Genomic DNA, 26,171 nt, shown 5'->3' with positions numbered 1-26,171 from the left:
TCATCATACTCATCATAAATTTATTCATCATACTCATCATAAATTTATTCATCATACTTATCATAAAATTTGTCATCATACTTATCATAAAATTTGTCATCATACTTATCATAAATTTGGTCATCATACTAATCATAAATTTGATCATTATACTTATCATAAATTTAATCATCATACTTATCACAACTTATCATCATAAATGAAAAGGAGACTCTACATATAATACATATAAAATTTAATAAGTTAAAATAAGAGTTTAAAATTAAAAGTTGAAAGTTAGAGCTTATAGAGAATATTTATGAGTATTTTTTAACCTTTAAACCGAACCACATAAACAAAAACCGATAAACCGGTCAATTCAAAACCGAACCGAAACCGATTAGTATTTGAAACCAAACCAAACCGTTTATTTATCTTTGAACCTATAAACCGTTAAGCCACGGTTTTTCGGTTCGGTTCGGTTTGAGCCAAAACCGGGCCCATTGCTAAGAGTCAACACCATCTTCTAGTACTTCTTAATGGATTTACAATAAAAATCTGCAAACATCAATTTCAAGATTTTATAACTTTATATAAGTTGTCCACCTAAGCATAGGGTGATGTCACAAGTATTGGAGTAAGTTGTCTCAATGATGAACTTTTTGTGTATTAAATGTTGTTAGTCCATCTTGAACACCAATATGATGTCCCATAGCTAGCTCTCTTAACTAGTAGGCATGTTTTCTCAAGTACTAATCCTTTTAATCTTCGCATTGTTTCAATATGTTTTTGCCAATAAGGGATCGATAACATGGGTGTATTAATGTCGAATCCAAATTCCATAAATGGGGACACTCCCATGAACCCCCTTTTGTTTGCAACCTACACTTTTCTTTGATTCATGTAGGGCATTTGCTTTTGGGGGTGAGGTTTTATGGTCATACAACCCAAAAAGATACCCTACTACCAAAAGATTTGATTTCCTAGATGCCAAATTTTCAATGGAGAATGATGAATGCACACACGTTAGTTTTTATAACACCTTGTTATAATCAGTAATGTGATTGACCTCAAATCATTAACACCAATCCTCCCCTAAGGTTTTATCTTTTTGTTTGTCCAAGAATCCTTTTATGGGAATATCATCCAACAAATGCATGGTGATATCCAGAATGCGATCCTTGAATACCTTATTCATTTGTTCATTTTGTGGGCATAACCACAACTAATCATGAGTACGTTTTCTGTAGTTTTCCCTGATCTTATGATGAGTACGTGGGGATTAATTCTGAAAGAAATGAGGGTATGTATTGAATATTGCAATTTTACAATGGGAGATAAACTATTAAGTGTGTTATCACTTGGCCACTTCACATGAAATAGTAAATTGTGTGTAGTAAGGTGCACATTCTTACCAAATCAGTTGGAATCTACATTGTGGTTATAATTACGGTATCCATGTCATGTTGGAATTGAATATTTCTCCTTGAGTAGAGACCATGAATCGAGTAGATCGACCTCCTTGCTAAAGCTTCAATGAACTCATCAATACTTTGCCCAACCCCAATATTGCGAATTGTCACCTTGTTGGTTGTTGAATGTCTTGAAAGGAGTTTAGAGAGGCATTTTTTTCAAAACAATGAACCATTTGTTCACATATTGAGTGTTCAAGGGCTACAAAATTCTGATACTACATTGTTGGATAAATTGGTTTATGGAAATCTCAAACTTATACGTTTCCTAATTAACTTAAAGTATGTGCTTAGAGGGAGTAGCCCTACTAAATTTGGAAGATCATATGATTTTTCAAAGACTCAACCTCTTAGAATATGTGTGTAGGAACTCTCAACCTTGGGGGGAGATAATATGTTGTTTTGTATAGAAAGTTGGCACATACCATGGGAAAACAAGAATTCCAACTTGAAGGAGGCATGTTGCGACCGACATTCAATCATTTGAATGCTCAAAAATCAATTATGGTTGAACACTTAAGTTCTCTCCTTACAACAAAGTTTGAGATTTAGTTCATTGGCGACCACTTGAGTACAGATTGCATAATGATTATCTACCAACAATGCTACTCACATGCTTACGACGCCAATATTGCAATCGAAAAGAAAGTCTTTAACTCTAGATTCAATTGCATGGAAAACTTATTTGCTTCAAAGCATTCACTTCTCTTGTCCACGCGGGCCTCCATATCTGCACACAGTAAAAGGACTAGGAGCATAGAGAGAGAGAGTGTGAGAGAGCTACACCATGGGCGGGGGGCTCCACATTCTCCTCTTGCATCATCTTGAAACATGCGGAAAACAAGTTCATTTTTTCCCCACATGTGTGGAACTTATGCACAAAGTTTATTTTAGGATGAAGGTGAGTAGAGCATGCCAGAATTTCTTCTCATAATGCTCTTCAATTTGGTGATATGCTAATGTGGGCACTTTATTCATTTGTTTAATTCAAGTTTCAACTACATATCTCAGGTCTTGGGTTCAAGACCCAACTTTCTCACCTCTCTATTACTCAATACATATATATTCTCTCTTTCTCTCTTATTCTCTCAAAGACAAGAAAACATTTAAGATGTAATCTCTTATTCGGTCTTATAGGCCATTTTGGCCTCTTAAAAGACGTTAATATATCTTTCTTTCTTTCTTTCTCTCTCTCTCATTAGCTACGAACAATTTTTTGTCACTCTCCCCTGTGATCCATGGATGGAGGCTTCCGGAGCTCGTTCAGTGGAAGCATACCCTGGCGCCCACCAGGCTTCCCTGTACCTTCAACACCCACATCGCCTCATAACAGCAACAGCTCATCTGGAGAAGGAGGAGGAGGAGGAGGAGGAGAGGAGGTGGGAAGAGGTGGAGGTGGAGGTGGAGGAGCCAAAAGAGCTGAGCTACGTTTCCCCTTGAAGGCCGCGTGCACCGCCGGAGTCCTCGCATTGCTCGGGGATACCATCGCACAGCTCCGCTCCCGCTCCCGCACACGATGCCCATCTCAATCCGAGCAATCATCCGGCGACCGGAGTATTAAGGTTTTCTTTATGCACTCCATATTTGTTGTTCATGCCTCCACCAGATACATATGTTTATCGAACTCTCATGTTTTTGCTTGAAGCAGCTTTATATGCTTGTTTCACATGATATTGGGTAGTTCTTGTATATATCTATGCATGCATGTATATGTGTTTACAAAATGTAAATACATACTTTGATGTGCGTCTGTATACATACATATATATATATATATATATATATATATATATGTATGTATGTATTCTCATATGTACATGTGTTTACAGAATTTACATACATTGATGTATGCCATAGTCTTTGAATGTTTAGACATATACTGTAATGTGGTTGCAACGTTTGACATATTATTGAGGAGGGCCTTATATATGTACTCTTCTGTAATTGTTTCTTGTCGTAAGATGGATACAGTGAGACATTCGTGTTTCCACTTGAGCAATCTTTACATGTTTGCTTTGTTTTAAGTTATCTGATGGATATGTATGTGCTCTCATCCTTGAGTGTTTCCAGTCCCAAGACAGATATATTGAGTAAGATGGTAATCATTTCTTTGAAATTTTTCCTCTCATTGAGGTTTCCTATCTTGTGTAGCCTCTGTTGGACGTGAATATATGCATGTATATTCCTGCATAACAGTGTAATGTGACACACATTGATTTGTCTTCCACATTTGATGTTGTAGGTTATCGCAAAAGACATCATTGACAACTATGATTGGCTTAGGGCACTGCGCATGTCTACATATGGCTTCTTCCTTTATGGTCCTTCTTCTCATATTTGGTACATATTTCTCGATAAGACGTTAAAAGAGAAAACACTCACAAACCTATCAGTAAAGGTATGTTTATTTTCCTCTTTGTGTGAGTTTTCATTGAATGTATCTCTTCATTTAGATCAATCTCTCCTTGATTCTGTGATTTTTCTAAAATTGTTTCTAGCTTGAATAGGCATCCATAAAAAAATCCTTCTATCTTCTTTGTTTTTAAGAGGAGAGGTATATACAGGGTGACATCAGCAAGACAACACAATAGCTTGTGAAACTTATTAGGGGCATTCAGTCCTTTGAAGCTATTTTGTTCATCTCTTTAGCTTCCATATGTGCTATTCTTACGATTGGCATCCATTCTATATGGTACCAACTGTTGTTTTATGGAGACATCTGTTGACGGTATGTATGATCCAAGGTACCGCAAATTGTCTATTTGCTGTAATAGAATGAGAAGCATATGCCATTTTCATGCGGTTATTCATGTCGAGGAGATGTAACAGGATTTGTGACCACTGACATCTTGTTTCAATTCTTCTCATTGTGAATTATGAATCTTCATTAAGTTTTGAAGAGTAACATATTTGGATGCATCCGGAGGCTAATAGAAAGAACGTATATGCTCTGATCTATCATAGTTAAACCAGTGATCTGTTTATTTTTTCTGACCAGGTGGCTCTCAACCAACTGGTCCTAGGTCCATATGTTATTGCAGTTGTCTTCGCATGGAACAGTTTATGGCAAGGAAAATTGGATAAACTTCCAGCAATGTATTCTGATCACGCAGTTTCAACGTTGATAAACGGTATGTATATTCCAAAATATGTAAATGATATTTTCAGAATTATTATTCTTGAAATGGGTCATGTATGACATTTAGCAAAGGTGAAAGCAAAACTTATTTTATAGTGTCTCAAAAAGAAGGTTGAGACATTTTCTATTCGACAGGTAGATATTTCGTATCAATTTTCTGAAAGAAAAATATGACAATATGCAGGTTGGAAATTTTGGATTCCTGCTTCTGTTCTTAATTTTGGGTATGTGAACTGGTTTTTTCATGCTTGGAATGGAATGAAATTAGAAATAGAAGTTTGACATCCAGTGTGCATGGTGTTGGTACAGCGTTGTTCCCTTGCAGGCGAGGGTTGGTTTCATGTCATCATGTGCGATATTTTGGAATTTCTATCTTTCAACTACTATGGGCAAATCCTGAGTCCAATACTGCTATTCGACTGGAAACACAAAGAGCTGCTCCTTGAGCCTTGTGTAATATTGCCACAAATGTGGCATGCTGATTATCTGATTTCAATCAAATCAGATCGAATTCAGCATTTCTCTGAATAATTGATTGATTTGTAAATGGTGAATTCAGTTTACCTTGCCTCGAATGTGTGATACAAATGCTGGTTATTTTGACACAAAAAACTGCGCATCACAAGCCTTCAATTATTAAAATGGAAAACCTTTTTGTTTTTATTTAATATGAAGTGATCAAGTGCTTGATGTCCATTGTGTCCATTGTGTTTTATAATTCCTAGCAAGTGCTTGAATTCAGGAATTATTGTTTTTAATATGGCAACCCATAAATTGAATGTGTAATAGAGTGAATGTTGTCCAGAGGTTATACTTGCTGAGTTGCAACTTTATTTATGGTACAAAAAATATTGGGACCTTATTGGCAATGATGTGCACATCCTGTACATATTAAAGTAAGAAGTTCGTTTCTTGGAAACTTTGTGGAAGATCTTCTATTCAATATTGCCTCATGATTGTCGAACTCTTGAAGTTATTATGACAGTGAAACCATGTGCTTGCATATTCAGATTGATTTTTGTGATCTGTTAGCTGTCAACTGTTGTAACCAAAGAAAGTCAATCCCTTGTATTTTTGTGTTAATTGGTTGTTCCTGCAAGCAGCTCTCTACATGAATGTCCAAATTTGTGCCCGACTCTAAATGTCAAATGGTGTTGTTTGCATAGATACAACCAACATACCATTTATCTGATGCTGCTTTTGTATTTCTAATAAAATTTGACCATTCACAAACGAGCTAAATATTCACTAGATTTGGCTGAAATTCTTTCATTTGCAAATGAGCTTATCATTCACTGTTTATCATTGAATTGAGGCTGTCAGTATAACTAAGATTTTCTCTCGTGTACACCCTGCTTTCCTTCGAACATTGATGGGACTAATTTTGTGGGGTAGTTGATTACAATATGCCAAATGTGATGAGCATGAAAACATGTTTTCTCTTGAACACACAAATTAATCTTCATTCAAGTGTGGCTCTCCCGTTGCATGTCATTCACGAGAAAGAAGGGATAAGAAGACACATGTATGAGCATGGATGGAAAAAGGCATTGCAAAAATTTTCATAGATCGTTAAAAGCTGGCCTTACACTGATCTTTTCCAAAATGACAATAATTATGCACTTCATCATTTTATATTTATATTTTGTTGGCCACGCTTTGTGTAAAGTGAAAGCCTACCATCATATTGAAAGCATTCAGAAACTTAATCTGATCCCTTTGACCTTCCAAGATATTATCTTCATGTCCCTGCACTTGTAGTGATAGGCTATTTAAACCTTAGGGTAAAAATCTCTCACTTGAATATGTTTATAATCCCTTGTAAAGAATAGATTTACAAAATCCTTTTGCTCTAAACAAGTGGCATTCCTCCTTAGCAGCTCCGTCCTCTTAACATCCTCCACCATTTGTGCATCTGCAAATATATTGGACATTAAAAGAAACGTTGCATCATGTAATACATCTGACCTTAGTGCACATTCAAAGATATTCCTGGCAAGCAATATGTTACCCCACTTCCTACATGCACTTAGCATAAGATTCCAGGTAACCATATTTGGTTGGAAAGGCATTTTATCCAAGATTTCAAAGGCTTCTGAAAACCTTCCAGTAGAACTCGTAAGATCAAGCATGCAATTATAATGGTCAATTGTGAGAAGTGAGCTGCTTTTGTTGCTCAATGCTTCAAAGTATTTTCTGCCCTTGTCCACATGGCCTCCATATCTGCACACAGTGAGGACTATGAGCAGAGCTATGCCATCGGGCTCCACGTTCTCCTCTTGCATTTTCTCAAACATATGGAAAACAAGTTCACTTTTTCCTTGGCAAGCATAACCTGCTATAATTGCAGTCCACGAAACAACATTTCGGATGGATAGCTCATCGAATACCACTCTTGCTTCAGAAATTAATCCACACTTCGCATACATATCAACTAATGTATTGCCAACCAAAATATCATTGTCTAACCCATCTTGAGCCATGTCAGCATGTATTTGGAAGCCTTTATCAATGACTCCAATATTTGCACAGGCTCTCAAGCAGCACACTGCTATGACTGCATCCCAAACTATGTCATCGGATTTCATCTTTTCCAAGCAAGCTAGAACTCTCTCATCAAGGTTTTGATTGGCATAGCCGGTAATAAGAGAAGACCATGAGGCTTCATTTCGCATCAATAGATTGTCAAAGACATCCTGTGCTTCATGGATTAATCCAAATTTTGCATACATGTCAACTAACACATTGCCAACACATGATTCTCTTTCGAGACCACTTTTCAAAACCTGAGCATGTATTTTTTGTCCAATTCCTAGAGCTTTTATGCTGGTACAAGCTCGGAGGCTACAAGCATAAGTCACTGAATCCATAACCATTCCCCTTTGTTGCATTTTCTCATAGAATTCCAACGCTTCCTCAGGGTATCCTTGGTCAACATATCCTCCTATCAAAGCTGTACAAGAATGCATTGACAAGTCATCAACTAGATTCCATGACTCTACAAGACATCCACACCTCACATACATATCCACTAAGGTACTATTGATAAAAGGATCAATCTCCAATCCGCCTTGTACAACCGCAAAATGAAGGATTCGGCCCTTTATTATTGCTCCTACATTGCCACAACATTTTAAACCATAGACATATGTGGACCCATCTGGGGAAATGCCTTCCTCTTGCATTTGGCCTAAGCAAAGAATCATGCTATCAGAAAGCCCATGTTCGGCATATAACAAAAGCAATGAATTCCACGAGACTAAGTCTCGAACTAGTAGCTCATCAAACACAAACAAGCCCTCCAAAATCAAGGCACATCTAGCATATGTCCCCACCAGGGCACTCCCAATAAAAGGGTTTGTTTCAAATCCATGCCGAACAATGTCACTATGGACTGATCTAGCCTTATCCATGAAATTCCTTTGGTTACAACAAACTTTCAAGATACAAACAAAAGTGAAAGCATTTGGTGAAACACTATCTAACCTCATTTTTTCCATGCAATTTAACACCTCTTTCACATACCCATATTCAGCATATCCAACCATGAGTGCAGTCCATGAAACCACATTTCGGACTGGGAGCATTTTTAATACATTCTCCGCTTCTGTGAAGCAGCCACATTTCACATACATGTCCACAAGACTACTACCAATATGTAGGTCGTTTTCAAGTGCCTTATTTGTGATGTGAATGTGAATCTCTTGACCTCCCCTTGCAAAGTTAAGCCTAGAAAAAGCTTTCAGTGCAGCGTGAAATGTAGCACTACTTGCGTACACTTCAATCCGGTTAAAAAGGTTGACTGAATGTTGAATTTGTCCATGCCGAGCATATCCTTCCATCAGAGAAATCCAACAAGCCTCATTTGGAGACAACAATTTATAGAACATTTGCTGAGCTTTTGACACATTTCCACATTCTACAAGCATTGGAACAAGGTAATCTCCAGAAAATGCATTTGTTTCCAATCCATAGATACAAATGCGGGAATGAATTCGGTGGAAAAAAGGCATATCTTGCTTTTTTCTGCATTTGGATAGAAGGGAGACCAAATTTTCCATACAAGGAAGAAACCCATCTTCCAAACAGCACATTTTCTCTATTGCACGAGGGCTGGGTGGAGGAGAAAGAAGGATGTAGATCGGTGAAGCCCATCAGCAGCAGAGCTTTCCCCCAACAATAACTTCTTTTCTTCTTATTCATAAATGGAGTATACTCAAATCTCTTTTGAGTTTGTTCTTATTTGGATATACATGTATACAACATATATATATATATAGAGAGAGAGAGAGGGGGGGGGGGGGAGGGAAGAAGAAGAAGAGAATTTGTTTTTGTTTCTGGGCTCCCTATCAGCAACGGAATTTGGCACAAAGACAAGTATCGAAGGCCTCTACCGGAGCTTCTAAACGAGATATAACATGTTTAATTTGGTGGTCTGTACTACAAGCAGCGATAGAAATTAAGAATCGTGTGTTGGCGGCATACACATACTCAACACGTATTGCGGGCCTCCTATTGTCTTCGATTTCTTCCATCGGGTGAGTTCTGGTTTTTTCTCTGTTGTTCATAAAAAATCATTCTTATCCTGGATCGAAATCGCATCAAGAATAGAGGATATAAACATGAATTCCTCACAAATTGTGGGGGGCATCGATATGGGATCAATTGATCCAATAAAGAGTAATGTGATGGTAGAATGTAATCGTGAAAGGGAAGAATTTGGAAGCTCTAAGATACTTAAGGGTATTGAGGAAATTAATAAGAAGAAATTGACATATGTCGAGGCAATAGATATAGATGAGGTTGAGAAGGATCATCATAATTTGGATAATTTATGGGGGATTGCCAATACCTGGTTGTCTAATATTGTGGATGAAAATGAAAATGTAGCAAAAGAATGCATCGATGAGGATGTGCAATGATGTGCAAGTTGATGCTAAGGCAGTGTCGTAATCTTCTGATTTATTCTATGATTGTGTGGTTATATTATTTTTTATAGAGAAACTCCCATACATAAATTGGATTAAACAATGGTTGAACACAATCGTGTCATCAAATTGTGTTGATATGCACAAATCCGATCATGGATGGTGGCAGATCTTAAAACATAGTTAGCATTCTAAATTGCCACTTGTAGCAAAGGTCTTCATTTGGAGAGTTTTGATTGGGAGATTGCCTTTGGGATTAGCTCTAGCTCTAAAGTGTCGTGGACAAACAACGGACAATTGCTTCTTTTGCATTGTTCAAATAGAAGATAGTACTCATCGTTTTATAAAATGCTTGATTGCTTGTCAGATTTGGGGTTACATTTCTCAAATTTGACAAGTTTTATCACAATGTTATTGGATGCCTAGACAGTGGGTGTTTACACAGGTTGACCCAAAATCAAAGATGGAGATCGTTTTCCTATTTCTGAGGTATTGGAGATTGTATCATAATTGGGATATGCACAATGCTTTTTTATTTGATGTTAGGCATGGAGTGAAAGCATATATACGAAAGTTTAAGGGAGTACTAATGTGGCAATTTTCTTTATTGGAGCAAGTGGAAATTATTTCCCAACTGGAGTGTTCGTCTTGCCTATTAGCAATTCAACATGTTCCACTACCCATGTAGTTAGCGGGTGGCTGTACTCCATTGTGACACCCATTGTAAGTAATGTTTTTCACACATATTTATTAATATAATTGTGTGTTTTCACCAAGAGAGAGAGAGAGAGAGAGAGAGAGAGAATTGGTTACGTCACAAATTTGGGCATCATTTGCTTACGTACATAACCATAATTGATCATGAGATAAGTTTTCCGTAGCGTTTCCTAATATTATGATGAGTATCTTCTTATCATGGGAGGCTTGACTTATGTTGAGACAAATGACAATGTTGGGTGTTTGAGCTCCCGACCTCTTCATTAAATTTAATTTCCAGTGGACTCTCTTTTCTAAATGAGGCTTCTGGCATGTCACGGCATTTGTAAAGCTATCATTTAATCATATTGGGAAGACGAGGAACAACTTCATTCCTTTTAAGAGATACATTGTATGCATGTTTGGAAAGAAGGGCACATGTAAGGTTTGCAAGTTGCATCTCTAGAAGGGATCATATCACCTTGATAAGGAATTTTGTTGCAAGTTCATTGGGTTTATATGGTGGTTTTTATTGATTGTTTCAAAGCTCATTACAACATTAGGAATGCAATGTTCACGTTTACCCTTTTGCTAGCTATAAAGTCTATTTTTGGACTTCAATTTAGTGTGATATTATTTGTTTCCTCTCATAATTATTACACTCATCATTTCTATGGAAAATACACTTCAGGAATTTACCTTGACCATTGTCAAAATGCCAGTAATAATGTTCACAACTTCTGTTTAGAGAAAGCAAATCAATATAGAAAAGTAACTGCACATATTCAAAGGTCTTACATTTAGACAATAATTATTAACCTTCTTTAGAATGGCATTGCATTTGTGAATATTTGTTGCACATGGTATTAATTCATATGGGTAACTTGTGTATTAGCTCAAAGCGGCAGTATAAAAACATATGATTCACAATCAATCTCATCAAGAAGAAGACAAATACCAGTAAAGCATTTACCAAGAAATTTTGGCTAGAAGAAACAGAACTTGCTGCATACATGTAAAGGAATCTTACAGTAATGGTTTGTTCATTTAAGGAAGCATTCTTATATCACCGAAAACCATTTTTAAATCATGATTAACATTGCAATATTAAATATAGTTTAGTATCCCTTTCAAAAGTCGGAGAATTCATCTAAAATTACAAGCTTCGCATCCTACATAGTCCAACCCGTTAATAGCCTTTAAATTTCCAGTCCTGTTCCAGTAGTCACCAAAAACACATACATAGCTTCGACGTTGGTAGGACAACCAGATTATTTGCCAGGTATACAAAATAAAAGAATAAATATGAATAGTGCATATCCCAATCGATCTTAGTAGCCATCTGCTTTTTGTTCATCCCTGTCTCCTTGAGCAGGTCTTCCTCAAGGTTCAGACGACAGGTGCAATCACAAAAATATCACAGCCACACCGGTAACAAAGTGCAGATTGATAGAACAACTCACCATACACAAACCATCCAGCTTATTGGATGATCTCTCTTATACAGTGGGTTTTAAGTGTCAGCAGTTGTCTGTACACTCTGATGTAGTTGGGGTTTGTGAAGTAAATGGATCTATCCTCACCCATAGAAGGGAGAAGATGGAAGCAAGGAGAATAGACCATACAATGACAATGGTGGGTGTCCGGTTCTGCTTTCCCATTAGACCTTTGAGGAAAGGATAAAGGTGAACAATCACCCAGAAGGCAAAGAAAAGCCTTCCAAAGAGAGGTCCCCATGACTGATAACCACTATTCAATGCATCAGAAATACCCGCAACAATACCCACGATGTTGATAACTATCAAAGTTGTAGGGGGTATGAGAAGGGTTGTCCATTTAAAGATATAGAGATCAGCAAATTCCTCATCCTCTCCTCCCTTAGCTGTGACAGTGAAGTTTGTGTCAATACCTGCAAGAACTTTCAGCAAACCTTGGAAAATAGCAAATAAGTGGGCTGACACCCCGCCAATCACCCAAAACTGCTCATTTCTCCACCAGTCATCAATGCCCACACCACTCCATCTCATTTCCAAGATGCCAGTAATAAAGATGGACAAGAAGAGGGTAATAAACCAAAGACTGTCAAAGTTGCTAATCTGTGAAGTTGATGGAAAATAGTATCAGTGAAAAACAATATGACCTTGATATCATACATCCTTGATTTGATACGGGAACACTTACCGAGGGAATAATGAATTTTCCTGTGAGCAAACATACTGCAGGAAGAGTACAATAGGCCAACAATGGGAGAGAGGTGATTGGATATATAATAGTGTTAACATATGCCAATCTCTGCAACCATTTCAGTCTCCCACCATAGCCATACCACAAGGGACAATGTTTGCTAAGCAAAATCTCCACTGAACCTAGAGCCCACCGAAGCACCTGATGCAACCTATCGGAAAGATTGATTGGAGCAGAACCTTTGAAGGCTGGCCTCAGGGGCATGCAATAGATAGACCTCCATCCCCGGCAATGCATTTTGAATCCGGTCAGAATATCTTCTGTGACAGATCCATAAATCCATCCAATCTGAAATGTACAAAATTGAGAGATCATTTTTTTCAGGCTATCTAATCAAGTAATGTCAAAAACATTTCAGAGCCATGCTATGGGTATAGGAAGACTACACTCACTTCTTTGCCCCACTCAGATTTATCTTCATAACCACAACTGATGACATGAATAGCTTCCTTCAGCAGAGACGAAGGTGATGCAGATTGTGGAACGCCACCCTCTGGATAAAATGTTGAGGCCACAAATACAGGTGATTGTCCGAATTTCTTTTCATGGCTTTTTTGAGATACCAGCAAGGATTTGTTATCATCATCATATCCTACTAAGCCAAAATAAGCAGTCACACAAATCAGATTAAACCACAAAACAAACTGGGGTTGATTTGATGAGTCTGAATTGTAACAGCACCTTCTACTCCTTCCTCAACATCCTCAAGGGTAAACATTGGGTCATTTCTAGTCGGTGGTCGCTTAGCAGCATTTTTAGTCTTTGATGGACGATTTTTCTTCCTTGGACCACAGCAGAACTGAGTGATGAAATCATCGTTTGAAGACCTATCAACAAATGGAGCATCATGTCCATAGAGAGCTTGCCTTTTGAAGCAACACCCAGTACCCACATATACAGGACCTTGTATACCATCTAAACCCTTCAAGTTGATCTGAAGAAACACAAGTACCATGAGGAGTAAGAGTTTGCTTGTGTGCGGTGTTAAAGAGATCAATATCACCAATCACTTACATCAAAGAAGACAGTATTGTGATTAGCATATCGATCATGCAAATCAATACCATCAAATCTCTGAGGGAACTGCACATAACAAACATCCTTGCCAACATCTGGGTCCATCATGACACACATAGCCTCGCGAATAGCTTTACTGTTATTGATGTAGTGATCACAATCCAAATTCAAAAAGTATGGTGCATTGGTAAGAACAGCAGAAACCCTCACCTAGAAAAGAAAAACAGGCAATCAAATTAAGATGAAAACTTGCATTAGTTTCACTGTTTTCTTTTCAAGAAGAATGTGGATAAATGCATACCAGAGCATTCATTGCACCAGCTTTTTTATGATGATTGAATCCTGGACGTTTTTCACGAGAAACATACACTAAGCGTGGAAGCTCATTACCCTCAGTATCAGTCCCTCCACTATGACCCAAAAAGACCTGCAAGAAGTATTTTATAATTAACTGGTTTAATTGCCTTTGCCTTGAATTAATATTTCAATAAACACAGATAGTTGAATCAACCTGTATCATTCCAGGATGATCTCTGGTGATATTTCCTGGCCAAGGAGTCCCATCTTGCATAGTCCATCCCTCTTCTGGAATTTTCTGTGCCTTGGCAACCAGGCCATTTATTCTAACCTTGAATTCTTCATATTCTCTCTAATAGGATAAAGGTAAGAATAGTTTAACTTGCAGCACCACCCTTGAACTCAACTTGGATCAAAATAACACTAGCGATAGGCTTACCTTCATGGCCCTCCGCTCCTTCACAAAAGAGGGTTGAACTTTGTCCTTAAGATAATCAATTTTTTGTGCGAAATACATCTCTGGTGCCCTTGGTTCAATGTTAAACTTCTTGCAAAAAGGAACCCATTTCCTAGCAAACTCTGAGGTCTCAGAGAGAGTCTCAAAAGTCAACATAGCTGCACCATCATCGGATACATAACATGACACCTTTTCCACTGGATAATCCACCGCAAGAATTGAAAGGACAGTATTAGCGGTAACCAGGGGGGGTTCCTTCAATGGGTCAACTGTGCTCACAAAAACATCCACTGATGATAATTGTGAAGGTTTTCCTTCAGGTTCGTACCTAGAAAGAAAGAAAGATATATTAATCTCTTTTAAGAGGCCAAAATGGCCTGTAAGACCAAACAAGAGTGTCTCATCTTTGATGAACAGCAAATCAAAATAAACTTAACTAAACAAAAAAGGTAAATGGAAATATAATTAAGACACAACTAAAGAATCTTGTCATCTATACATGTAAGATTCTCAAGCAAGGTATATTGGACTTTTTTTCTTCAAATTATCTCTAGCATAGCTTAATCCAGATTAGAGACGTCTCCAAAGTGAAGAGAAACATGCATTTAGAAATAACCTATTAAAGACACAAACCTTCCAGTAGTTATGATAATCATATAGCATCAACCAACCTTAGGGAAAGCCTGTCAAGGAATGTCTCTCTGTTAATCGGAGACCATTTTGGGAACTGATCCAAAATCCAAGATACTGCAAACCAGATCTCGCAAATGACAGATGTAAGCCAAAGCCCATAAGCATCAGATGGATTGAGGACTCGAAATCTCAAGAAGAAGGCGAGGATTATCAACCGGATGATAATAACAATCCTGTAAGGAGTAATTTTGGAAGATGGTATCGGTACTACCTTTGACAGAGGCCCTCTCCCATCAGTATTCCTGGCAAATTGAAGGTCTAAAATGAGCATATGATCAAGATAAACATGGACTAATTATGACACATTGAAATCTTGAACAGAAGTGAGTTCGAGAAGGATGTACATCAGTGCATCTCCATTCTGCCTGTTATCGTCCATGTCTGTCCCACCACCTCCAGCCTGACCACCATCTGTCATGGCCATCTGATTCTTTTCTTGCTTTAGTTTCCAACCTTCGACCCTCTCTTTCCACGCAATGTCACCAAACTCATAAGGACTAAATTCTCGGCTCAGGTCCATGCTTCTTGATTCAGCAGAGCCTGCAGGCATCACATAGATATCATTCAAGATACAGAAGGTTAGCAACCAGCGAAGCAGTTACAAAAGTATAAAGCCAAAACTAAGATGTCAGACCAGGTATACTTGGATCTGCATAAGGTCTTCGTTTTGTTGCAATGTGTTCAGGTGAGACACCATCAAGCTCACCCGAGACCTGCACAACATTGATTTTACTAAAGAATTGTGTGAAATCAGCTGAATAAACTTTCTAGTAATTGTTCTCAAAACTATTACGTGTCTAGTGTTAGTGAGGAGAGGAATTTGAGGGGGCTGCTGATTTCTATCACTGCCTTCAATATACTGCATCTGCTGTCGTGCTTTTCCCTCTCCTTTTTTGTAGTTAAACTCATTCTCCAGATCATCAACATCATCTTCTTCGTCATCACCAACAACTCGAGGACTTCCTGAGGTCATAGAGCTCAAATGAGTAAAACTGTACAGAAGGAGGAAAAAAAACAACACCAACGCATAGAAATCTCTAAGTGACAAAGACAATCTAGAATGGAAATGCACCTGAAACCAAAGTTGTATATGTCTGTGTGCAAGATAGAGATTAATGCAAGAGACCAAAGCGTAGATTTCTTTTCTAATGTGAAGTCAAATATGTCAATGTGCAAGATAGAGACTAAACCAAGATAGCAAAGCTGTAGATTTCATTCCGAGGAGAGGACCAAAATGTTATTTTGTGAGATAGAGACTAAATCAAGATATCAAGGCAGTGGCTTCCTTTCAGAGGGAAAGTTGAAGTCATCTGTTTGAGACATCGAAAGTAAAACAAGAGATCAAAATTCAACATCCTCTTATTTCATTATCTTCTTCATCACCGCAAAATAACTCGGGGACTTCCTATGGTCGTTGAACTCAAATGGGAGAATCCCACAGGAAGGAGAAGGCACAAATCAAAGAATACATAGCTCTAAGCAATGAATTACACCTAGAATGAAGATGCATAAAGGCAAAGGTGGAGATCTGGAAAGGCTAAAACAATCTAGCAACTTGCAAGTCTGAAAAATTCTTGCAGAATTAAAGTTGAAGATGTCGGTGTCTGAGTTAGAGAGACTAAAAATGAGCAAGTCTGTAAATTTCAATTGAATACAAAGTTGAAGATGCCAGTATGCAAGAGATGATAACTACAGGAAGTGACCAAGGTATATACCAAAAACAAGATATCCTATATCTTGAAAACAAACAAGAGATGAAGAAGACTAGAAATTGAGTACCTCGGTGGCGTTTGTATCTTGTATTGCATTGAGGACAGGCCTGATTGCCATCCTTGCGCTCATATTCATAACAAGGCCTGCAAACAGGAAATGCACACTCGTTGCATGCAACAAAGAGCTCACCATTCTTTGTTGTCCCCACATGGTCCCCACAGATCTGACATGTTTCACTGCTTGATGGCTGCAAGGGTCTCGGCTGCCACACGAAACAAACAGAAAAAGAGGCTGAGCCGCAGCAAAGCAATAGATCACAAAAGCAATTTTTTCTTGTACTACACAATGACAAACGAGAAAGATGTGATGAAACTAATGAGGGTCGCATTTTTCTTGCCCAAACCAAAAACAAGGAAATCGGGCTAACACATGGCCAAGAGAGATTCAGAAAGCATTTGCTTGTAGTACGTAAAAACAGGATAAAAAGGTAAACAGTGATACAGATCGTAACACATTTTTCCTTGCGGTACACAGAAATTGAAAAAATATAGATTTTTCTTGCACTATACAACAGGAAATTGAATAGCGGTGAATTTACGGCATAGAAAAACATAAAAGCATTCTTAAATTGCTTACAAAAAGAAAAGGATGTCGAGACAAGAAAATGAAGCTGTCCAGCATCATTTAGATTCTTTGAGCAAAGAGCGGATATGGGAAGGAGGTTGAATAATGTTAAAGAAATAGATCAGAAGCATCTTTCTCGTGAACAAAAAATATCCGAAAGGATGGGAATACAAAAGATTAGGAAGCACTTGTTTAAGGATAAGAAGCAAAAGAGAGGGCTGGAAACATCGAGGGAGGAACATCATGGCAAAAAGCAGATCAGAATGCAATTTCTTGCAGTACAATGTAACAAATAGAAAGAATGCCAAAAGTCGTGGCAAAGAAGCAGATCGATGTGTAATATGTACAGGACACGAATGGAAAAGGAGACCAAGTCATGGCAAGAAATGAATAGATCAGAAGCATTTTTGTTACAGGACATAAAACCCAAGACGGAATTGGGTCATCTTAAATCAAATTCATGCATTTTTCTTGAGGACAGCCATCAATGTGAAGTAGACCAATTGATAGCAACAAAGCAGATCCGACGGAACTTTCTTTACACGCGGTAATGAATTGGAAAGAATTTTTAAGTCATGGCAGCAAAATAGCAGATCGGAAGCACTTTTCTTGCGGAAAAAAGCAAAATCTAGATAAGAACGGTTGGTTTCTGGCAAAAGAAACAAATCAACGGCATTTGTTCTTGCAGCACACACGATAAAACGGACAAGAGGCTTGAGCAGAAGGAAGAAATCAACAGATCAGAAGCATTAGAGCATAACTGGGTGGTTTCACTAGGCAATGCCGACATAGAAATAGATTTAACGAATGCGGTCGGTTAATTTGAGTTGGGGACGACTTACCCCATTCGATTCGGAGCCGATGACGACGAGCTGGTTTCGCTTATAAGAACCAGCAACAAGGCCAGCATTGGCTTCCATGGCGGTCGGATGAAGGGGGATCAGGTCATACAGACAAGAGGGGGGGGGGACAACACAAAAATGGGAGAGGAGGCGAGAGAGGCTCGGCCTGTCGATCTCTGAGTGATCTCTGGCTGCGTGTTGAAGGAGATACCTTGGAAGGAAGAAGATAGCTACCGATCTCTTGCCTCCCTGCAGGCAGGTGCTCTGCAGAGATGGAGGGAGAGAGGAGTGAGATCTAGGCAGAAGAAAAAGCACAGAGAAAGGAAAGGCGATGGCGGAAGAAGAAGGTAAAAAAAAGAAAGAAAGAAAGAAAGGCGCAGGTGCGCGGTCGCTTTCGCTGGGAAGGAAAAGATGGTGACCGGCCACCGGCACGATGACCGGACAAGCCGGTGGCAGCTCTCCCAGTTGGACCCAAAAAAATAATAAGATGTGATGGCGACCGTCTACCAACACCACCACCACCCCCATCATCTCTCTCTCTCTCTCTCTCTCTCTCTCTCTCTCTCTCTCTCTCTCTCTCTCTCTCTCTCTCTCTCTCTCTCTCTCTCTCTCTCTCTCTCTCTCTTGGCTCTTTTGCTTTTCCAAAGACAAACAAACAAACACGAGGCCCCGCCCGTCCCAGATGAGCCCGGACGGTGACCCGCCCCCCCCCACCACCACCTTCGGTCCTTCTTCCGCCACTAGCTCCTGTGCCATCGTTTTTCTCTCTCGCCTTTGAAAAGCTATAGAACAAAGAGATATAGTACAGAGAATGAGACAGAGAGTTTCTCGTCGAGGACTTCGGATACTTCAAGACTCTCTCTCTCTCTCTTTTGCAGCACGTGTGCATGTGCGAAGAGCTCTCTCCTCCTCGCGAAAATAACGGATTGGGGGGGGGGGGGGGGGGGGGGCCAGAAAACCTTCGACCACCCCCTTGGATCGGATCAACTAGCTCCACCTTTTTGTAATGATATATGTTGCCACCCTCGACATGCAAACGCCGAGACTCGGTAAACCGGTTATGTGGAAAATGCCTTGATGCCATAACTAAAATGTGCAAAGTGGGATCCCACGTGATGTTGTTTTCCTTGAAAAGGATCAAAAGTATTGTGTTGCGTTGGAGGGGAACAGTGATTCATGTGCCTAAACATTTGAACGGTGTGTGTTGTGGTGTGGGTCTCTGTGTGAAATGTATTTCCGTCCATCCAAAAACCTTTTACATTAGATGAAGTTTGTCTTTCGAATTCATTGAACCATTGAGCCTTCCCTCAAAAGAGTTGCGTCCTAGTTAGCTTATCCCATGTTGGTTTTATAACATGACAATGGCCCATAGCCTAGGAAATTGGTGTGTAGCTTGTCATAAATACGATTAAAATTAAATACTCGATTTGGGAAGTTGCCCACACCTATCATCCAATTCATAAAGAGACCTTCGAAATACTCTTGTTTTATCTTTGATATAGGGATCAACTTGGCCCCATATTTTAGCTTGAAGCGAGCATTGTTTTGTGTTCGGCGAGGATGGGTAGATATCCATGTAGGCAGTTTTTTATGGTAGCAATAGATGATACATATCAAATGATGATAATTATCAAACATTGTTTAAATATTCTATGTGAAAATTGGGCAAGCATTAAATTAATTTAAACTTATTGAAATTAACATTTATATGGTTATAATTTAACTACAAGTAATAACTTACTTTGAGCCATTGAATTTTACGCATAGTGCATTTTCAAAATGTACAACACCTAGTGGATATATACAAGAACAATGAGAAGTTGTGAGTCGTGGTAAAAAGTTGTAGCACCCAATTAACTAGTTAAGAGGCTAGACCTTGCTATAAATAGAGGATGAGCATCTAATGTCTGAATACGACTATAGCGAGGTTTGGTACAACACAACTTACAAGTGCTAGGTGTATATCGTCTTCCTTCACTTGGACACCTCTTCTCTCATGTTGAGTTCGGTTAATTTGAATTTTGTAGTAACATCATGCGTGGTCCTCATAATATGTACGTGGTATAAAATTTGTAATATCAAAGTCATGAGTCTTTAGAAGGTGACATGTTTTTAATGTTTTTTCTCTGTTTTTTATTGGATTGAAAAACATTTTATTTTTCTTTGCTACAAAAGAAACGATATAGGGTAAAAATACAAATATACTACCCACATTGTAAGGATGGGACCACCATCGGATGAGACATAGATGCCACAGTTTGACACGAGCATGGTAGGGACCATTCTACACCAAGGAGCCAACTCTAATAATCACCACTCCATCGAAATGGCTTTGAGGAATCCACGAGAAAAAGTGGTGGTTGGTGCGTGTAGCAAATTTCATCTTCCATTCAAGGAATGAAAAATAGGGTGGCCATTTTAAGAGCATTACCAAAAGTGGTAAAAATAACATTTATCTAGTCACGTGATGAGCAACCTTAATATTTGAATGGTCAATTGTAACGTAACTAAAAAACACTTGTATGCACTAACGTGAGCTATGCCAATATATTTTGGAAGTGTGCCAATATATTCGCATGGAAATTGTACATAATAGTAATTATCATAGTCGAAGGGATACGAGTGTCTATTCTAGTCAGAAACATTTTGAGAATGCCACACTTCAAATATGGTTATGCATGTTGTGTTCAAGAAAATGCAATGCCATAGTTTCATTTCATTTCATGTTAACATTGAGAAGTTTGGAATTTACTTTTATATGTTAAATACACACATAAATTGGAGGTGCATTGGAAGATATGCATTACAATTATTTGAACTGGGATACCTAAAAATGTGGAGCGAATCATTATCAAGACCAAGCATCTACTAAACCATAAATAGAGATTGTGAAACTCTCTCCGTTGTTGCCGACACTCTCCATTACACTTGACTTATGAACGAGCCTTGATTATCTTCACGTAACTCTCTCTCTAGTTGTACGAGTCTCTTAACAAGTCTCATATGGCGAAACATAAAAATGTTTACAAGTTTGTTATATAAACAATATGGACCTTACCAAACAATATTATAATTGACCACAACATTTCATATAAATAAAACAATGATACGATGTGACGATTAAAACACACTGAATGAAAACAACTTCTTTCGATATTGATAGAAAAAGTTACATTTGAGTGAACAAATAAAATAAGTTGAATGATCGTAGCTCATGACCATGAAAACGAATATAAAATGACTAATAAAACGAATACACAACAAATAGGTGGCAAGCAACACATCATATATACATCACTTGTTTGCGTATGAGTTTTGATATATTTGGTGATGTTTGGTTCCTAATAGCCACTCAAACCTCTACACGGATGAAGTGAAAGAAATGTCAAATATGACATTGTCGTGTTGATGTCTAAAATCATTCAAAACCCATTCATTTGAGTTGAATTAATACATAAAAGTTACATAATAGTTCTCAGTGATATTGTCTACATCATAGACCAACCCATGACACTAACACGAGGAATGTCTAGAGCACAAATTTGGATATTGTTTAGGGTGCCACATCCATATGGGCAATCATCCCCTTAGTACCTGGCCCTTTCTCTAAGGCCTCAAGTTCAAGGCTCGACTATCGCGCCTCTTGTCACCCCCCCCCCCCCCCCCCATTTTCTAGGTACCAGTGCTCAACGATCAATTGAACTACTACATACATCTCCATATGGGCACCGTCCATCTCTCTCGCTCAATTGTCTCATGGGCCAATTTTGTTCTTAGAGGACGTTAATATATCTTTCTTTCTGTGTACGCAAAGTGGACCTCCAATAGAGTGAAAAAATGATGTATTGTGTGCGTGTGTGTGTGAAACCAAGCCAAAGTCATTAGAATTTACATGTCTATGATTTCCTCTATTATTTTTACGTGAACTCTTTTTGACATGTCTAATAGTATGAAGTATACGTACCATTCGTGCATCAGCATTCGCATAAGAAAAACACCCTCGAAGTATGATAAATACTATACTTTTGCATTCATTATTTATTATAAGGTAAAATTTTTTAGGGTAAGAAAAGCTAAGGTAAAAAGTATAAAAAAAACAAGAATGTTTTTAAATAACATGCGCATTCGTTTGAGCACGTAGGAAAACGAATGTTTGGGTTAACGAACACGAATATTACGTACTATTGATGAATTAATTCCTCGCTGTTTATATAAAATTTATATTTAACTCATTTTCTTCTTCTTCTTCTTCTTCTTTCTGTTGGAAAACACCACCAAAAAAGCTTCAAATAAAATGTGAACGTTGGAGACACAGAGACACAGAGATCACAGAGATCAGAACAGGAGAATCCCAACACAGAAAGCTTCGGATCGTTTCTTCTGCTCCTCCATTCCCATCCTGCTGTTCCTGTCTTCCTTCTTCCTGCTCCTTCATTCTCTCCCCTCCCATGGCCACGACCATGAAGAAAATCTTCGGCTTCAGGAAGAAGAAGAAGGAGAAGGCACCCCCCGTTACCCTAGAGGAGGCCACAGAAAAGGTGAGCCTGGAGTTCCTGCCTTGCTTTGTGTCTCTTCTTTAGATAGATTAACGGGCGATGGAGACGCTTGCTTGCCCTCGTGTTTCTTGTGGAGTCGCTCTGGCTATCATGTTTACATTGCCACTGGCTTTTTTGGCTTATTCTGAGTGTTTAGATGAGCATGATATCTTACTTGCTCTCCGGTTTTTGAGGAACAGCCGTCGAGATGCTTTCTGATAGATGGATCAAAATGGGAGGATATACTTTCTTCATTGTCACTGGCTTTCTGGCTTTGTCTGAGTGTTTAGATGAACATAATATGTTTAACTTGCTCTGCGATTTTAGAGGAACTTCCGTCGAAATGCTTTCCTGTAGATGGATCAAAATGGGAGGATATACTGTCTTCATTGTCACTGACTTTCTGGATTCCTCTGAATGTTTAGATGAACATAATATGTTTAACTTGCTCTGCGATTTTAGAGGAACTTCCGTCGAAATGCTTTCCAGTAGATGGATCAAAATGGGAGGATATACTGTCTTCATTGTCACTGGCTTTCTGGCTTTCTCTGAGTGTTTAGATGAACATAATATGTTTAACTTGCTCTGCGATTTTTGAGGAACTTCTGTCGAAATGTTTTCTAGTAGATGGATCAAAATGGGAGTATATACTTTCTTCATTGTCACTGGCTTTCTGGCTTGGTCTGAGTGTTTAGATTTACATAATATGTTAACTTGCTCTGCGATTTTAGAGGAATTTCAGTCGAAATGATTTCCAGTAGATAGATCAAAATGTGAGGATATACTTTCTTCATTGTCTCTGTCTTGTGTCTGGCGGGGTTGGATTCATTTTCGTGGATATTCTTTTCTGCTTTTCGTGTTCAGATGTTAACAGGCGAGGAGATGATCTTATGCTTGTGTTCTTCTCTTGTTGTTTAGATTAACAAACGAGGAGATGTCACCGACGAAAAGATCAAGAAGCTGGATGCTGAACTTCTGCTGTTTAAAGAATACATCAACAAGACAAGACCAGGACCTGCACAAGACGCTTTGAAAGCCCGAGCATTAAGGGTTCTGAAGCAGAAAAAGATGTAAGGGTCTGTGTATAAGGAAAACAGTGATAGAGTGCTTCCAGTTCTCTGAATATATATATATATATATATTTCCTGTTACTCAGGTATGAAGCTCAAAGGGACATGCTTTACAATCAAAGCTTTAAACTTGAGCGTGTTTCATTTGCTACGGAAGGCATCAAGGATGCTCGTGAAACGGTAAGCGACTCTTTTTTTTCCCATGATTTCATGTTAACTGTACCTCAAAGTTGGATTTGGATCAGGAAAGGAAGCCTTTTGATTTTGATAATGCATTCTGTACTAATGCTTTTCTTCTTGGGGCATAAATCCATGGGAGTGGTCATGCAGTTGGCTGCGATGAAGGCGGGTAGCAAAGACCTGAAAGTAACCATGAAAACGCTGAAGATTGATGACGTTGATGTGAGTGTTGCTTCTGTTTTGTGGGCTTATGTTGATGCAAAACATGTAATTCATGAATGAGTCTAACCTGAATACTTGCTGCAGAAACTACAAGATGTGATAACAGACATCGTGGAGGAAAGTAATGAGGTTCAGGATTCCTTGCTACAAGGCCAAAGTGTTCCTGATCAACTGGATGAGGATGATCTATTTGGAGGTGAAATAAAATAAATAACCAGTTCCACAAAGTTTCAACATGTTAACTGATCATGCAAATGTCCCAACTGAAAGCCAAATTTCCCTAAAGCAAATTGAGCAAAGCTCATTCATTAATCTTTTCTGCGTTTTCATACAGCTCATTTTTATAGAGATGAATGAATATATGACTGAGAGCTGTGGCCGGTCCACATAATTACATGTTTTGAGTTGTATTTTCATTTTTAAACTGTCTACAGAGTTAGATGAGCTTGAGCATGACAGTAAGACCTCCAAGCAGTCCGAAATGAGAGATTCTCTTCAACAAGAGAATGCCGAAGCCGACGACCATTTCACACACCAACAGGAAGATGCCGGAGCGGTATTGCCAGAAGCTGAAGAAACCCCACAGGTTCCGTAAAATCCCAATTGCATACGCTTATTTGGTTTATTTTTTCCCCCACAATTCGAGAAGAGAGTAAAGATTTGTTATATATTTCTCTTTGGTTACAGGTTCCTGCAGATGAACCTGGAATCCCACCACTAATCCCTAGATCATCCATTCAAACATAGTTTGCTGAATTTTTGAAAACAAGTGTTGGAATAATTTGTAAATCTGGCCGGGCTTTATAATGGCCTGAAGTATATGTAGTTATATATATATATATGAACATGAATTTATTCTTATTTTGATGATGGCGTTGTGTGTATGCATGCACTGCAAGGAAGCCTCTTGTTCATGGCTGTTTCTTCCGATTGGTTCTCCTGTTTATTCTTATGTTGAGAGGTAGGGATGAGATGTTTCTCTTCTCCTTTATTCCTTATGCCTTGCAGACTTTGGAGCAGAACCATCCATCATTCCTAGGATCAAGCTCAATCTAAGCTATAGTCCATGGACATGTTTGGTGTTGTGATTGTGAGATATGGTGCAATTGTCGTATATCATCCCATGATCAAATCCGATTGAAGCTAGTTTCATTGTCAATGTCTGGTGTTGTGATTGTGAGATGTGGCGCAATTATAAATGTCTTGTCGCACAATAGTAGTAGATGGATCACGCAAGAGGGTAAAATGCGTAGATGATCGACCTGACCACCCTTATATCCTCATATTAGTAGATTATTGAGTGAGACGCTTTTAGTGTACGAAGAATGTGCACACTGTTGAGATTTCTTAGGCGTCTCAAAACACACAATTAAGAACAAAACTCTCAAACACAGCCCATTGTGGACACGTATATTCACTTGAGTCTCATTTCCATGCACCCACGAATTCATTCCCCTTGCAAATTTTTTCCATAGTTTGCTAATCATCTACGAGCAGAAATTTAATCACCTATAGTCAGTCATATACTCATTAAAACATTGCTGTCATTGGGAGAGAAGAGAGAACACGAAGTCAATAGGAGGGCTTGTGGTTCTAGTTTGTATCCTTTTAGTGGAAATCACACGCGTTGACCAAAGATGTACATTAACCACAAACTACACAAGGTAACATGACATATTATCTTAGCAAAATCACGAGAATTGAATGATAATTCTCATATGTACATTGTCCAAAGGGGATATGGGCATTTTAAGAGTTGTGCTGCCCTTTTAGGAACATCACGTGTGTTCTAAGCCGATGGTAGAGTTATGTGAAGACCTGCTATCGAGAGAAGACGATCGATGAAAGAACTTAACGAAACAACAAGTCACTCTCAAACGAAGGTGTTGCCGACCACACGGACTATTGTGGGAGAGAGATAGAGACAAAGAGGAAATGAAACCAACCAACCAACCAACAAAAATAAAACAAATGTCTTCAAATCAATCACCCAGGGAACCACGCACATAGAGTAGTAGAGTGCATACAAACCATACATACATATAAGCTTTCCTAGGGTTTAG

At 38.6% G+C, this 26,171-nt stretch overlaps 4 protein-coding genes across 5 annotated transcripts; 2 read left to right on the top strand and 2 right to left on the bottom strand.

Annotated features, from left to right (window-relative positions):
* The first annotated feature begins 2,651 nt into the window (after positions 1 to 2,651).
* LOC147863306 (Peroxisomal membrane 22 kDa (Mpv17/PMP22) family protein) lies at positions 2,652 to 5,280 on the top strand. The gene is made up of 5 exons (XM_087321924.1): positions 2,652 to 3,013; positions 3,694 to 3,849; positions 4,450 to 4,582; positions 4,775 to 4,814; positions 4,900 to 5,280. The coding sequence occupies exons 1-5, from the start codon at positions 2,690 to 2,692 to the stop codon at positions 4,988 to 4,990; spliced, it is 744 nt and encodes a 247-aa protein (XP_087178050.1). The 5' UTR covers positions 2,652 to 2,689; the 3' UTR covers positions 4,991 to 5,280.
* An 879-nt stretch (positions 5,281 to 6,159) lies between these two features.
* On the bottom strand, positions 6,160 to 8,804 carry LOC147863305 (pentatricopeptide repeat-containing protein At5g27110-like). The gene has a single exon (XM_087321739.1). It carries the CDS (start codon positions 8,682 to 8,684, stop codon positions 6,363 to 6,365), a length of 2,322 nt encoding a protein of 773 aa, XP_087177865.1. The 5' UTR covers positions 8,685 to 8,804; the 3' UTR covers positions 6,160 to 6,362.
* Positions 8,805 to 11,272: 2,468 nt separating this feature from the next.
* On the bottom strand, positions 11,273 to 18,237 carry LOC147863304 (cellulose synthase A catalytic subunit 1 [UDP-forming]-like). 2 transcript variants are annotated; one of them, XM_087321071.1, is made up of 14 exons: positions 18,102 to 18,237; positions 16,702 to 16,897; positions 15,716 to 15,885; positions 15,557 to 15,635; positions 15,267 to 15,462; positions 14,901 to 15,164; positions 14,212 to 14,557; positions 13,987 to 14,124; positions 13,777 to 13,902; positions 13,473 to 13,685; positions 13,140 to 13,392; positions 12,851 to 13,053; positions 12,396 to 12,746; positions 11,273 to 12,310 (listed from the first exon to the last, which is right to left on the bottom strand). In XM_087321071.1, exons 1-14 carry the CDS (start codon positions 18,177 to 18,179, stop codon positions 11,735 to 11,737), a joined length of 3,189 nt encoding a protein of 1,062 aa, XP_087177197.1. In that variant the 5' UTR covers positions 18,180 to 18,237; the 3' UTR covers positions 11,273 to 11,734. The 2 variants fall into 2 exon arrangements, with proteins under 2 accessions (XP_087177197.1, XP_087177198.1); XM_087321072.1 differs by having other exon boundaries at positions 12,851 to 13,050.
* Positions 18,238 to 22,485: 4,248 nt separating this feature from the next.
* On the top strand, positions 22,486 to 24,973 carry LOC147863303 (vacuolar protein sorting-associated protein 60.1-like). The gene is made up of 7 exons (XM_087321296.1): positions 22,486 to 22,639; positions 23,555 to 23,706; positions 23,793 to 23,886; positions 24,037 to 24,108; positions 24,193 to 24,304; positions 24,543 to 24,694; positions 24,796 to 24,973. The coding sequence occupies exons 1-7, from the start codon at positions 22,550 to 22,552 to the stop codon at positions 24,853 to 24,855; spliced, it is 732 nt and encodes a 243-aa protein (XP_087177422.1). The 5' UTR covers positions 22,486 to 22,549; the 3' UTR covers positions 24,856 to 24,973.
* Positions 24,974 to 26,171: the final 1,198 nt, after the last annotated feature.

The sequence above is a fragment of the Azolla caroliniana genome, unplaced genomic scaffold (assembly GCF_043228905.1).
Source record: "Azolla caroliniana isolate FFs.n. ecotype wild unplaced genomic scaffold, voAzoCaro1.0.p SCAF_6, whole genome shotgun sequence".
In the NCBI taxonomy this organism is placed as follows: Eukaryota; Viridiplantae; Streptophyta; class Polypodiopsida; order Salviniales; family Salviniaceae; genus Azolla; species Azolla caroliniana.
This window is presented reverse-complemented; position numbering and strand designations above follow the sequence as displayed.

Bases quoted from the DNA above. Each gene is read 5' to 3' on its own strand.
- LOC147863306 (XM_087321924.1), top strand. From the start codon at position 2,690: ATGGATGGAGGCTTCCGGAGCTCGTTCAGTGGAAGCATACCCTGGCGC. The intron at 3,014-3,693 runs GTTTTCTTTATG...TTGATGTTGTAG, and splicing joins CCGGCGACCGGAGTATTAAG to GTTATCGCAAAAGACATCAT. The intron at 4,583-4,774 runs GTATGTATATTC...GACAATATGCAG, and splicing joins AGTTTCAACGTTGATAAACG to GTTGGAAATTTTGGATTCCT.
- LOC147863305 (XM_087321739.1), bottom strand. From the start codon at position 8,684: ATGTGCTGTTTGGAAGATGGGTTTCTTCCTTGTATGGAAAATTTGGTC.
- LOC147863304 (XM_087321071.1), bottom strand. From the start codon at position 18,179: ATGGAAGCCAATGCTGGCCTTGTTGCTGGTTCTTATAAGCGAAACCAG. The intron at 15,886-16,701 runs GTACTCAATTTC...CTATGACCTCAG, and splicing joins AAGATACAAACGCCACCGAG to GAAGTCCTCGAGTTGTTGGT. The intron at 12,747-12,850 runs GTGAGTGTAGTC...TGTACATTTCAG, and splicing joins AATCTGAGTGGGGCAAAGAA to ATTGGATGGATTTATGGATC.
- LOC147863303 (XM_087321296.1), top strand. From the start codon at position 22,550: ATGGCCACGACCATGAAGAAAATCTTCGGCTTCAGGAAGAAGAAGAAG. The intron at 22,640-23,554 runs GTGAGCCTGGAG...CTTGTTGTTTAG, and splicing joins TAGAGGAGGCCACAGAAAAG to ATTAACAAACGAGGAGATGT. The intron at 23,887-24,036 runs GTAAGCGACTCT...GTGGTCATGCAG, and splicing joins TCAAGGATGCTCGTGAAACG to TTGGCTGCGATGAAGGCGGG.